At 30.9% G+C, this 14,570-nt stretch overlaps 1 protein-coding gene across 1 annotated transcript in view; it reads right to left on the reverse strand.

The window, feature by feature from the left end:
- The window catches only part of LOC114338920 (extracellular serine/threonine protein CG31145), a 964,172-nt gene that overhangs the window by 289,137 nt on the left and 660,465 nt on the right, over positions 1-14,570 (reverse strand). Inside the window, exon 8 of the mRNA XM_050647518.1 lies at positions 7,601-7,844. Coding sequence (XP_050503475.1) covers positions 7,601-7,844 — 244 coding nt within the window. The remainder of the gene's footprint in view (positions 1-7,600; positions 7,845-14,570) is intronic.

Raw genomic sequence — 14,570 nt, forward strand, 5'->3', positions numbered from 1 at the left:
TATGGCAACACTGTTAGAATTACTATTCTTGAGCTTATGAAACAGTTGTCATTAGTGTCATGGTATATAATGGCGATGGCTTTTAAAAATAAGACATATTTTAAGGCAATTACATGAAAAAGAAGGTTTGCTCCCAATAAAAATCCATTGTACAATAAGCAGTAAGTGAAACAGAATTCATTGATATAAATTGCATATCCGTAAACCCTTTTACGGAATTAGTAGCCATTGTTTATGTTTACCTTTTAATAACGTCAATCTTAAAATGTCAAATGTTAAAATTTAAACGTAAAAAATATACTGGCCCATTGTTACAGTTAAAAATCCTTTAAACATTTTTCGAAGTTAATTGTTGATATAAATTACAATGATTATTTTATTAAATAAAAAAGTTTACGTAGGTAATTTTATTTGCTAATAATAAGTATATTAAAAGTGCCATGCACCACTTGAATCTAACTTCAACCCGTGAGTAACTTCAGCCCGTGAGTAATGAATTATTACTCACGCGTAAAGAAATGGGTGTTATATAGTGAATAATGAGCATATTATTAAACGGTCGTAGAAAAACGTTTTTTGTTTTTTCTTGTATATCGCTTGTATTATTGATTGAAGTTACTTTTTTGTTTTTTGCGTATAATATAATATTAAACTATTGTTAGTGAATTAAAGTTTGTACTTTGACTTTCAACCTACTATAATCCCACACAGTATTTAAAAAGTTTATAGTTGTTTTTGCAAACGATACCAACTTGTCCATCTTTAAAACTTCCCCGGATACTACTTACTTGAAAGTTTCGTAGTAATGTCTATCCATGTTTCCAGTGAGAAAATCGAAAACAGACATGTCCTTTAAATCGTACAACCTTCTGCCCTTATCGTAGGGCGGTATTTCTCTAACAAGTTGGCAATAGTGAGGGTCGGTCTCCCACTGGGCTTTCCGCCATTTATAATACGATCTTCGTATAAGATTAAAAGAATAACAAAAGAATAACATGAGAAAAGGCTAAAAAAGTGATAGGAATTAAAAACCTTAAAGAAAAGAGCTTTGTTTTTATGAAGAATGTAAACAAGCTACAAAAACTATAGAGCCATTTCCTTACTCTGTGTGAGTTATCAGGTGTTTACGTAGACCATTGTGTTTACGGAGATTAAGTCACTTCACAGAACAAATGATAGGAGAATACCAGGCCGGATTCGCACCAGGACGGTCTACTATTGACCAGCTATTCAACGTAAATCAAATACTGGCTAAAGCCTAGGAGCACGACATAGATATCTACCAGATATTTGTAGATTTTGGTATACCAAATATACAAGAAATTGGTATATCAAGGAAATTGGTAAAGTTAGTTCAAACCACCGTGACTCACACATAAGCGCAAGTAAGAGTTTCAAATCAATTGACAGATCCCTTCCAGATAACTAAGGGCTAAAATGGCGATGGGCTGGTACCGACTCTGTTTAATATTTAATTTAAAATTATTTCAGAAAAAATGAAAAGTTTTTTAGCATTTACTTTTAATCCCTTGAATTATACATTGAAGTTATTGTTTTGTCTTTTTTCTTACAATGTATTAAACTATTGTTACTGAATTAAGGTTTGTACTTTGATTTTCAACCTATTATAATCCCACACAGTATTTAAAAAGTTTATAGTTGTTTTTGCAAACGATACCAACTTGTCTATCGTTAAAACTTCCCCAGATACTAATCCCTAAACTTACTTAAAAGTTTCGTAGTGATGTCTATCCATGTTCCCAGTGAGAAAATCGAAAACAGACATGTCCATTAAATCGTACAACCTTCTGCCCTTATCGTAGGGTGGTATTTCTCTAACAAGTTGGCAATAGTTGGGGTCGGTCTCCCACTGGGCTTTCCGCCATTTATGATACGATATTCGTATAATAATAAAAGAATACCAAAAGAATAACATGAAAAAAGGCTAAAAAAGTGATAGGAATTAAAAAACATCAAAGAAAAGAGCTTTGTTTTGATGAATTAAACAAGCCACAAAAACTATAGAGCCATATCCTTACTCTGTGTGAATTATCAGGTGTTTACGTATACCATTGTGTTTACGGAGATTAAGTCACTTCACAGAACAAATGATAGAAGAATACCAGGCCGGATTCGCACCAGGACGGTCTACTATTGACCAGCTATTCAAAGAAAAAAAAATACTGGCTAAAGCCTAGCAGCACGACATAGATATCTACCAAATATTTGTAGATTTTGGTATACCAAATATACAAGAAATTGGTATACCAAGGAAATTGGTAAAGTTAGTTCAAACCACCGTGACTCACACATAAACGCAAGTAAGAGTTTCAAATCAATTGACAGATCCCCTCCAGATAACTAAAGGGCTAAAATGGAGATGGGCGGGTACCGACTCTGTTTAATATTTAATTTAAAATTATTTCAGAAAAAGTGGAAAGTTTTTTAGTATTTATTTGTATTCCCTTGAATTATGCATTGAAGTTATTGTTTTGTCTTTTTTCTTACAACGTATTAAACTATTGTTACTGAATTAAGGTTTATACTTTGATTTTCAACCTATTATTATCCCACACAGTATTTAAAAAGTTTATAGTTGTTTTTGCAAACGATACCAACTTGTCTATCTTTAAAACTTCCCCAGATACTAATCCCTAAACTTACTTGAAAGTTTCGTAGTGATGTCTATCCATGTTTCCAGTGAGAAAATCGAAAACAGACATGTCCATTAAATCGTACAACCTTCTGCCCTTATCGTAGGGTGGTATTTCTCTAACAAGTTGGCAATAGTTGGGGTCGGTCTCCCACTGGGCTTTCCGCCGTTTATGATACGATCTTCGCCATGGATGCCTCCATACCTGAAACAATTTATCCTTTATTAAAAACGTTTAAGAAAAATAAGAGTGCTTGAGTTTTTTATTCTCAATCATAAAAAATGTTTATAAGGGAATTAACTTTTTTAATTTTCACCGCAAGCCAAAAAATGATATCGTTACTGTGACATCGATGGTTATTTTCGCGATAAGTGTGTACACTGTGAAACAAAGAGCGTTGTATATACTCCATAGGGGAGTCAATAGAGTTTTTGCTTACGGAAAAAATCAAACAAGATACAACTTTTTGTAATTTCATTAAGAAATGTTTAATAAACAACATATCAAAACGTTCCAGAAGTGGGTGCTGCATTTTTTATTAAACAAATGAACTGCGAAATTAGTTGTTTTTTGAAATACCTACGAAAATGTAAATCTTAAAAAACTTACTTGACCATTGAAAAATTCAGAAAATTTTATACAAAAAACCTTATATAAAGATTTTTATAAAATTAAATATACAGAGAGAGTCTGTAAAGTGGAATAAATTCAATATCTCAAATACTAATTGTTTTTTTGGAAAATGCTCAGACCCGTCGATTAGTATTTCAAATTGTCCTTTTTGACATTCAATAATAATGTATACAGGGTGTCCCAATTTAGAGATATGACGTCATCGTCGATTTTCTTAAATGGCAACACTGTCATTTTGATAGCTAATTTGATAGGGTTTGTAAAGTTATACATAACTGCAAAATATCAAATTTTTATTCTCTACCATTTACAAGATAATAGAAAATAACAAAGTTATATCTGTAATTTGGAATATATTCAATAATTAAAATACTAACTGTTTTTTTGAAAAATGCTCAGACCCGTCGATTAGTATATCAAATTGTCCTTTTTGACATATAATAATAATGTATACAGGATGTCCCAATTTAGAGATATGACGTCATCGTTGATTTTCTTAAATGGCAACACTGTCATTTTGATAGCTATTTTGATAGCGTGTGTAAAGTTATACACATCTGAAAAATTTCAAAATTTTATTCCCTACCATTTACAAGATAATAAAAAATAACAAAGTTATGAAGAACAAGAAGTAATCAAATAATAATTGAATTTATTTATTTCAATTAAGCAAATGCTCATAACGTTGCCCATTGACAATTTGACAATAATTGAGGGCAACATTATGAGTTTTTGCTTAATTTATTGAAATAATTAAATTCAATTATTAGTTGATTACTTCTTTTTCATAACTTTGTTATTTTTTATTATCATCTAAATTCTAAATGGTAGAGAATACAAATTTGAAATTTTGCAGTTGTGTATAACTTTACACACCCTATCAAAATAGCTATCAAAATGACAGTGTTGCCATTTAAGAAAATCAACGATGACGTCATATCTCTAAATTGGGACACCCTGTATACATTATTATTATATGTCAAAAAGGACAATTTGATATACTAATCGACGGGTCTGAGCATTTTTCAAAAAAACAGTTAGTATTTTAATTATTGAATATATTCCAAATTACAGATATAACTTTGTTATTTTCTATTATCTTGTAAATGGTAGAGAATAAAAATTTGATATTTTGCAGTTATGTATAACTTTACAAACCCTATCAAAATAGCTATCAAAATGACAGTGTTGCCATTTAAGAAAATCGACGATGACGTCATATCTCTAAATTGGGACACCCTGTATACATTATTATTGAATGTCAAAAAGGACAATTTGAAATACTAATCGACGGGTCTGAGCATTTTCCAAAAAAACAATTAGTATTTGAGACATTGAATTTATTCCACTTTACAGACTCTCTCTGTATGTATACCTTCTATAATTTTTTATTTATAATGCTAAAGTCACCCTTCTCACAAACATTGGCGCACTGAATAGTAACGTTCGGCGAAGCGCACGGTGAGTTATTTTAATATAATTCATTAACTAATTAATCAATATTTTTCTGAAGCTATTCCTTTGTGGCATTTATGTAATTGACTATTCTAATTGGGAAATAAGCCACAATTCAAATTGAAAAAAATAATTTTTAGCGTTTAATTTATTAATATTTTGTATTTTGACAACGACTTCCGACGTGGACGTCGAAACGGTAATAAAATTATTTTTCAAGTTTAATTGTGGCTTATTTCTAAATTAAAATAGTTAATTAATTAATCAAATTAAATTTTACAAATTGGAAATTAAAGAAGAACAATAAAGCTATCTTATAGATATAATAAAAAGAAATAGAATATATGGGCATAAGTACGGTGAGGGTGGAAAGTGAGACTTACATGAATTTTGTTTAAAAAATGTAACTAATACAATTTTACCTATAAAACTCTCAAATTTGCACAACTTAACCTTTCAAGCATATTACTAAACGATGTTTCATTCAAAAAAAAATCTCAAAAATTAAATTCAAGTGATAAGACGTCTAAAAAAATATGAATTTTGCTCAAGACTAAAGTATCTTTATATTGCACAATATCAAAAATTATTATTAAGAAAAGTTGTTAGGAATTAAAAACTATGTTTCAATATTCAATAACATCCTTCTAATTGAAATACATATTGTGAACTATAAAGGTACCTAAGTCAAATTCATGTTTTGACATACCTCGTATAAAATTGAAAACAATTGATATCTGATGGTTTCATCTCGGATTTTAGACCAGGTAGAGAATTTTATAAAGAATAACGTTTTTTCGTAAAATTGATAATAAAATAGTTATCATAATTGTTTAAAAATTATGTTGGGTATCCGTAATTTGAGAAAAATTTGCATTTTTTTTTTCAATTAGAAGGATGTAATTGCATATCAAAACATAGTTTTTAATTCCAAACCACTTTTCATAATAATAATTTTTGATATTCTAAAACATAAAGGTACTTTACTCTTGAACGAAATGCATATTTTTGACATACCTCGTATAAAATTGATAAAATTTTATATCTGATGAAATTTAAATTTTAAAAAACCTTTTAAACCACCTTTTTCAAATTGCGCAAGTTTTACTATTAATATTAATGTTATTAAATAAAATATAAATATTTTGACGTTTCACAATTTGACAATTCACTTTTAAATGCAGTGCCTTAAAAATTTTAAAGCACTAGTGCCTTAAAGTAGCATTTTTAACACGGTTGTAGAAAAAATTATTTAAATTACTTCCACCTTTTTTTATTTTATATTTGGATTCTCCTCTTTGTACTGATTTCAAAAATATATAACACATGATGCTTAAAGTGATTAGTTTATGAGAAAAATAAATACAAAAGCAAGAAAACTGGATTGAAAAAAAATATTTTTTTAATAATTTTATTACATACAAACATTTAGAATGAATACTGCACTACTATAAATTTAAACAATATTTATTCAAAATGACTTGAAATTTTGAGTAATTATTGTTAAATTTTTAAGTAATTATTGTTAAAATTTTTGGTAGTGAAATGTTCATTCTAAATATTATAAAATTATTAAAAAATAATTTTTATTCAATCCAGTTTTCTTGCTTTTGTATTTATTTTTCTTATAAACTAATCAATTAAAGCATCAAGTGTTATACATTTTTGAAATGAGTACAAAGAGGAGAATCCAAATATTAAATAAAAAAAGGTGGAAGTAATTTAAAAAAAAATTAAGCGATGATACGGGGGTGAGAGGGCGCCTTTGGCGGCAAGATTAAATACGGCATAATGTCTCCCCCTTCAAGTATTTTTTTATAAAGCAGATACTTCCAATATAATAAATAATAAATAAAATTTAAATAATTAAGTAATCTAAGTATTCTAAATACAGGGTGTAACAAAAAAGCAGGTCATAAATTAAATCACACATTCTGGGACCAAAAATAGTTCGATTGAAACTAACTTACCTTCGTACAAAAATGTGCATGTAAAAAAAGTTACAGCCCTTTTAAGTTACAAAATGAAAATCGAGCTTTTGCAATATATCCAAAACTATTACAGATTATTTATTGAAAATGGACATGGGTCATTCTTATGGCAGGAACATCTTAAAAAAGCAGTGAAATTTGTGTACCCCATAAACATTTTAAGGGTGTTTTGTTCCCTTAGCCCCTCTCCCAAGTATTTATGTACGTTCCAATTAAATTATTATTGTGGTACCATTAGTTTAACACAATGTTTTTAAAACTTTTTTGCCTCTTAGTATTTTTTAATAAGCCAGTTTTTATCAAACACTCATAAAATCAAATTGAACAAGCAAAACCATCATTTATTATTTTATTAACTTATAAAATCTATCACAGATTTTTAAATGATTAAGTAAGATTATAGAGACCTGGTAATAATATTATGAAAATAATATTCTATAATCTTACTTAAACAATTACAAATACGGGGTGGATTTTACAAATAATATTCAAAATATCTCGATAAAAAATGGCTTATCGAAGAAGTATTAAATAGCAAAAAAGTTTTAAAAACATTGTGTTTAACTAATAGTACCACAATTATAATTACATTGGAACGTACACAAAATTTAATTGCGCACAAATTTTTTTTTTCGAATATTCCTGCCATAACAATGCCACATGTCCATCTTCAATTAAAAATCTGCATTGGAAAAAAAACGATCTTCATTTTCTAACTTCAAAGGGCTGTAACTTATTTTATGTGCACATTTGTACAAAGGTAAGTTAGCTTCAATCGAACTATTTTTGGTCCCAGAATATGTAATTTAATTTATGACCTCCCTTTTGATGGTGAAAAATTGATGGTGAAAAAAAATGCAGCATTACCTTAGTTGGAGCGACTTTTGAGGACGGCAAAAAGGCAGCGAAACTCCCTTCCAACGTATCAGGGTTTCCACAGATGGCATGCGATGTGTCACAGTAGTACGAGCATTTACCATGAAAACAAAGGTTGTCACTTGGGGATACGAAGAAGGTGTTGAGGAGTTCTCCTTCACATTTTTGATATAGTTCTGTGGTCATGTTAAGTAGTCGGCCAGTTACTGGCATGGCGCGGTGAAAGCCCAGGAGCCTGAAATTATAAATAAATATTTTTGAAAATAAATATACATACACTGCCGAGCAAAGAAATCGGGCCACTCGATGAATTATACACGTTTCATGTCTCGAATTTCCTAAATCTGTTGTCCGATTTGAGTGATTTTTTAGTATGTTATAGCCTTAATATGTAAGAATATCAATGTAATAATATTGTTGCTAGGCAGGTCAATGTCATTTTATACCGGGTGTAACAACCATACTGTGATTTTTCCTTAAACTTCGGAACACTTTGTGGAATATTATAGCATAGATAAAATATTGAAATTAAAACTCGATTGTAGCCTTGGGCTTTCTTAACATTTCCTTTTTGGTGATTCATTTACTTACATGTTCGATAATAAAAAAGTTAGGTACTTTAAGAACTAGCCATGTTCTTCTTCAAAACAAGGTGTTTCTAAATATGTGCGACAAACTTTAAGGGATATTTCTGGATGAAAAAATAATGACCGTTTGCTTGATAAACATAAATATGTCCACAAATGCTTCGTTTCCGAGATACGGGATGTTGAATTTTTTCTTACGAACTGACTATGCAAATGAAATTTGCTGGGTTTTAAGAGGTAGTTATGGGGCATTTTTTGACATACAATTAAGAATTTTAAATTCACCATTGGCGTGCATACGGGATGCATCTAAAATGTTTATACCCGTATGCACGATAATAATAAATATAAAATTGTTAATTGTATGTCTAAAAATACGCAATAACTACCTCTTAAAAAATTACCTTAGAATAAAGAAAAAGTATCTTTTGAATGAGATATTTGAAATTAAAAATCACACTAAATTTTCTCTCTTTTTTTTCCCTCCTGTAACTTATTAAAATAAACATTATAAAAGTTTTCAGGGACTTTCGGCTCTCGGTGATAACGTAATCATCCATTCTCCGTTTAAATTTTTCAAAAATACTTATTACTCTCCTCCAAGAAATTAATTCACCACCCTAAAAATGGGTCATTTTTGATGTCTCGAATTTCCTAAACCTGTTGTCCGATTTAAGTGATTTTTTTAATATGTTATAGCCTTGCTCTTTAACAATATCGCTGTAATAAAATTGTTGCTAGACAGGTTAATTTGTCACTGGATACCGGGTGTACCAATCAAACTGTGTTTTTTCTCAAAGTTCACCACACCCTGTGAAATATTCTAGCGTTTATAAAATACTGAAATTAAAACCCAACTATAGCCTCAGGTTTTCTTAAAATTCTATTTTTTGATTCATTTGCGTATGTTGGTTAATAAAAAAGTGAGGTACTTTAACAACTAGCCATGTTCTTCATCAATACAAGGTGTTTCTAAATAGGTGCGGCAAACCTTAAGGGGTAATTTTGCGTAAAAAAATAATGAGAATTGGCTTTATAAACATATGTCCGCAAATTCTTCGTTTCCGAGATAGGGGATGTTGAAATTTTTCTTACAAGCTAACAATTTATTTACTGCTCTATAACCGGTTGAGATCTGCAAATGAAATTTGGTAGGTTTAAGAGGTAGTTATTGCGCATTTTTTGACATAAAATTAAGAATTTTATATCCACCATTGGCGTTCATACGGGTAATATGACCCGTATGCGCGGCAATGGAGAATATAAAATTCTTAATTGTGTATAAAAAATGCGCAATAACTACCTCTTAAAACCTACCAAACTTCAATTGCATATCTCAACCGGTTTTGGAGCAGTAAATAAATCATCAGCTTGTAAGAAAAATTTCAACATCCCCTATCTTGGTAACGAAGAATTTGCGGACATACATATGTTTATATTGATGATTGCCAACCTCCGTAGCGGAGATGGCACCTGAAGAAGAAGAAGAAGAATATGTTTATAAAGCAAACCGTCATTATGTTTTCATGCAGAATTACTCCTTACCGCACTTATTTAGAAACACTTATTTAGTATTGATGAAGAAGATGGCTAGTGGTTAAATGATCTAATTTCTTTATTATCCAAAATAAGAAAATGAATAAAAAAACAGAATGTTAAGAAAACCTGAGGTTATAGTTGGGTTTTAATTTAAGTATTTTATAAATGCTAAAATATTCCTTAGAGTGCGGTGAACATTGAAAAAAAATACAGTTTGATTGGTACACCCGGTATACAGTGACAATTTACATGTCTAGCAACAATTTCATTACAGCGATATTATTAAAGAATAAGGTTATAATAACATATTAAAAAAATCACTTAAATCAGACAACAGGTTTAGGAAATTCGAGACATCAAAAATGACCCATTTTTAAGGTAGTGCGTTAATTTCTTGGAGTAGTGTAGTTTTCTCAGAATTCGAATAAAATGAAAGCATTGGAGCCGAAATTTTGCGCCGACCCTGTTAATATACATATTTAATGTGCTATAGAACGTTCTTTTCATGAACTACAACTCTTTTGATGGGTCTTTATTGGGTCTACAGACTTCATACATACATTTTTTTTTGCTTTTTACTAAGTTACATTTTTATCTAAAAATATTTTTTTCGATAAAATATAGAAAAAGTTTAAGAATATATAAACATAGGACAAAAAATAATACTAAATTGGAAAATTCAAATGGAAGAAATAAAAAGAAGAAGAACGTTAGCATAAGCGGCATTCGGCAAACTGAACTATATACTCAGAAATCAACAAATTCAAATATACGCTGTGAGCTCGTACGTAGAGGGGATATTTACAAATTCGCGAGCGCCAGTAGTGACAAGTCTGTAAACCTGTACCGGAAATTTGACATAAATGTCAAAGTGATTAATTTAAAATTAAAATTAAAAACATTAATTATAAAAAATATTAGTTGGTCAAAGCTGTGGTATATATTTTTACCTTAAATATACTTACGTTTTAAATACTGAATTTAAGTTTTTTTACTGTTCCGTAATATGTAATTATAAATTATTCTAATAATCTTAGCGCCATCTACACGATAATTGTGAAAGTGTCCGAAGTAAGAAATTCATATTTTATCAATAGAACGTCAAAATGATTAGCAAAATCTTAAAAAAAATCGATTACAATTTAATTACTTTTTTGCGTTGTAAATATTAAGCGATAACAATTAAATAATAAATTTAAAAATTACCGGTGAAAGTTGAATTAGTAATCCGGTAGTAGCGCCACCAGCGAAGCTCAGAGCGTATATCTTAAATCTAAAGTGCGTGATTCATGCAATGTTCCGATATTAACATATTGGGCATAAACATGGACAATCACAAAAAAAGAATATGAATATACTCAGAGTTACTCAACACGCGATGGAAAGAGCAATGCTAGGCATATCACTTAAGGACAGGAAAACAAACACATGGATAAAACAGAAAACCAAAGTCACCGATGTGGTACAAAAATCATTAAAATTAAAATGGGAATACGTTCGACATGTAGCTAGGAGCGATCTAAACAAATGGCACAGAACAATTCTAACCTGGAGACCATACTAACACAAAAGACCCAGAGGCAGACCTCCTATGAGATGGACAGATAATCTTAAACGGACTACAGGAAAAATTGACTACAAGTAGCGTACAACAAGAAAACAATGGAAAGGAAGACTTGAAGTGGCTTATGTTCAGATGTGGACGTGAATGGCTAGACCAAGAAGAAAGAAGAAGAAGGGGTCGTGTGCTAGTTCATTTGAAATGTTATTGAATTCTTTATTCAGTAATATATACATTTACATAATAATTTGAACAGGGTGTCCAAAAAAAATTTTTAATTAAATTAATTGAGACTTTATTTCATTTAAAATACATTTTGCTAGTGTCATAAAATCGGAAAGAATGTTTATTTGACAAATAATAGTTATTTATGAAACAGTTCGTGAAGTATGCTTTTTGCGAACGCACGCGATATTTAGAGCACGAGCGACAACGGACCGAGTGCTATACATCGCGTAAGTTCGCAAAAAGTACTTCACGTACAGTTTCATACAATATTTTATCTACGATAAACAAATAAAAAACTGTAACTCTTAAATACTCTGTAACTGTAAAGTGTGCCAAAAAACCCATTGAAAGTGTGCGAAATAGTAAATCCCATTTAAAATACATTGTTACATCACGCACACTTTAAGCCCTTCACGCACTGCTATCTATAATGACAGTTTTCACAAACTAAAAACTTAATCATAATATGACATAGAGTAGATAAATACTGTTTTTCACTTAAATTCAATGTAAAAGCTGTCACCTACCTGCCTCTTGGCAGTGTGAACATTTAATTTAAACGACCAGTAATGTTTGTCTGTGAAATAAACATTTTTTTCTGGTTTCTGACAGCAGTAAAATGTATGTATTTTGAATTAAATAAAATACATACATTCTTCTGTTTGTGTGAATTAATTTAATTAAAAGAAATTTTTTTTGGCACCCTGCCAAAAATTTTATCATACTTTCAAAAAAATTCAATAAAAATGTGCTTGAAATGTTGATTTCAGCCCCTAAGGCCCCAACTTCAGGATAGCTATAACACGATTTTGATAGGCAACCCATGCTGGAAGTATTTGTCTATGTATGAAATTTAATAAAAAAAAATGTTTCATCCGGCAAGCATATGGATACATTTCGACCTCCTATTCGGATCTTAGACTATATCCTCATTTAAAAAAAGTCATCGATTACATCATCACGCCCAGATGGAAGACGTCACTAGTATGATATACATGTCAGAAAATCGTAATTTAAAACTAAAGATTGATCTGTTTCAGGATTTATTTTCAAAATCGCCCATTCGTGAAAAAATTAATTATTATATTTAGTTATACCTCAACGTATAGTTTAGAAATTAATAAATAAATTTCTGTTCCTCTTAAACGAAAAACTTATTTCTAACTTTTAATATATTTGAACGAACAACTGATTACAAGCCGCCCGTTAAACGGAGTTCCAATGATCCACACGTACTCCCCATCTTGTTTTTCGAACAACTTTCCAAGCAGAGACAACATTCACCATAAGAGAGAACTACAAGTTAAATAAAAAGACATGTTTATGCGGGTTGAGTAAGTGTTCTGCCTCGCTATCGTAACGTTGACAATGTTGAAAATTACAGCCGTCATCCTAAGTTGGGAACAGCAATTTCAGGCGAGCTAGAAGAACTAGATAACTTTATAAAGAGCCACTGGAACGCACGCTCTTGATGCAACTAAGTAGTCGCGAGTTTTCGTGTCTCTTGGTTGCCCTAATAGAGATAGATATACTACATGAGAAACTTTTAAAAGAAAATAACATAACCGGATGGAGTTGTTAAGGAAATTGGAAAGTACATAGAGCTGCTTACCAACACTTTATTAAAAAACTTTATCATTTGTATTCACTTTGTATATTGAATGATGTAAAAGTTTTAAACGAAAGTTATACTAAATGTTTCTTTTGATTAGTGGGGGTTAAATTATGATAGCTAATATGATTTTAAAAAAAATTTGGCCAACCGTCACTAAAGTTATTATACTCATTTGCCCTCATTTGCGGCAGTAAGATAACACTTTATTGTATTTAAAGAAGAATTTTATTTTACCCGCCGCGATTAATCGAGATTGAATGTAAGTGGTCGATGGCAGTAATGGATTATTTATTTGAGTTAACTTACAATTTATTTACTTTAATTATTAAAAATATTGTACAAAACTTATGACATTGTTAATTAAATTTTTATCAAAAAGTAAAATTCTGTAGTATTTTGTAATTATATTCATATAAAATAAATTAAAACTTCACCGATTTAGTAATTACTCAATATTGATAACTATCGATTAAAAATCGAAAGCGGCCATCATGCAAAAGTCATCTGTCATCACTGTCATGAAATTTTTATTACGTCTAAAGGACCCCGCACAAACCTTATGGAAAATAGGTCCCGGTGGATTTCGTTCATACTTTGGGAAAATACTCTTTGAAGCATCTTGATAAAAATTTCTCATGGGCACAACTCAATCGTATGTAGAATTTTCAAGGTATAGAGGCCCAAACTCGGAAAATTATAAGATTTACGGGGTATTCCAATTCCGTGAGTTACTGGTTATTTGGCAACATGTAGAAGTTTGGATCAAGGAAAAGTACTAGTAGTCTAGGATTTTTTCCTGGCTATCCAATGGCGACCTTTACTTTGACCTTGACCTTCAACGGACGTCATCTTCTAGAGTTTCGTGGGTTTTCGGCATTAAATTGATATATACAGATTACTCATGGGTTTTTGTGATCGCAAAACACGAATATGCCATCAGAATTTACCACCGGATGACATGATGGCCAGGGCCACTGCAAGGGACGTCATCTTCTAGAGTTTCGATGGTTTTCGGCATTTAATTGATGCAAATGAATTACTGGAGGGTTTTTTAAGGTCGCTAAACACGAATATGCTACCAGAACCGACTCCCGGAGCACCTGGTTTCCAAGGTCAATGAAAGAGGCTCCTGGAGTTTCGAGGGACTTTGGTACTACATTGATGCAAACGGATTACTCATAGGTTTTTGGAGTTGCTGAACACGAATACCCCATCAGAACAGACATCGGAGTACCTGGTGCCAAAGGCACGTCATGCTTTGGAGATTCGAGAGCTTTCGGTCCTAAATTAATGTAAACTGATTACTCACAGGTTTTTGGGGCTGCTGAACGTGAATTCGATATCATATCCGATCCACGGAGCACCTGGTGCCTAAGGCAGGTCTTCGTATGGAGTTTCGACAGGTTTCGGCATTAAATTGATGCAGATGGG

Source organism: Diabrotica virgifera, chromosome 3 (genome assembly GCF_917563875.1).
Source record: "Diabrotica virgifera virgifera chromosome 3, PGI_DIABVI_V3a".
Classification (NCBI taxonomy): Eukaryota; Metazoa; Arthropoda; class Insecta; order Coleoptera; family Chrysomelidae; genus Diabrotica; species Diabrotica virgifera.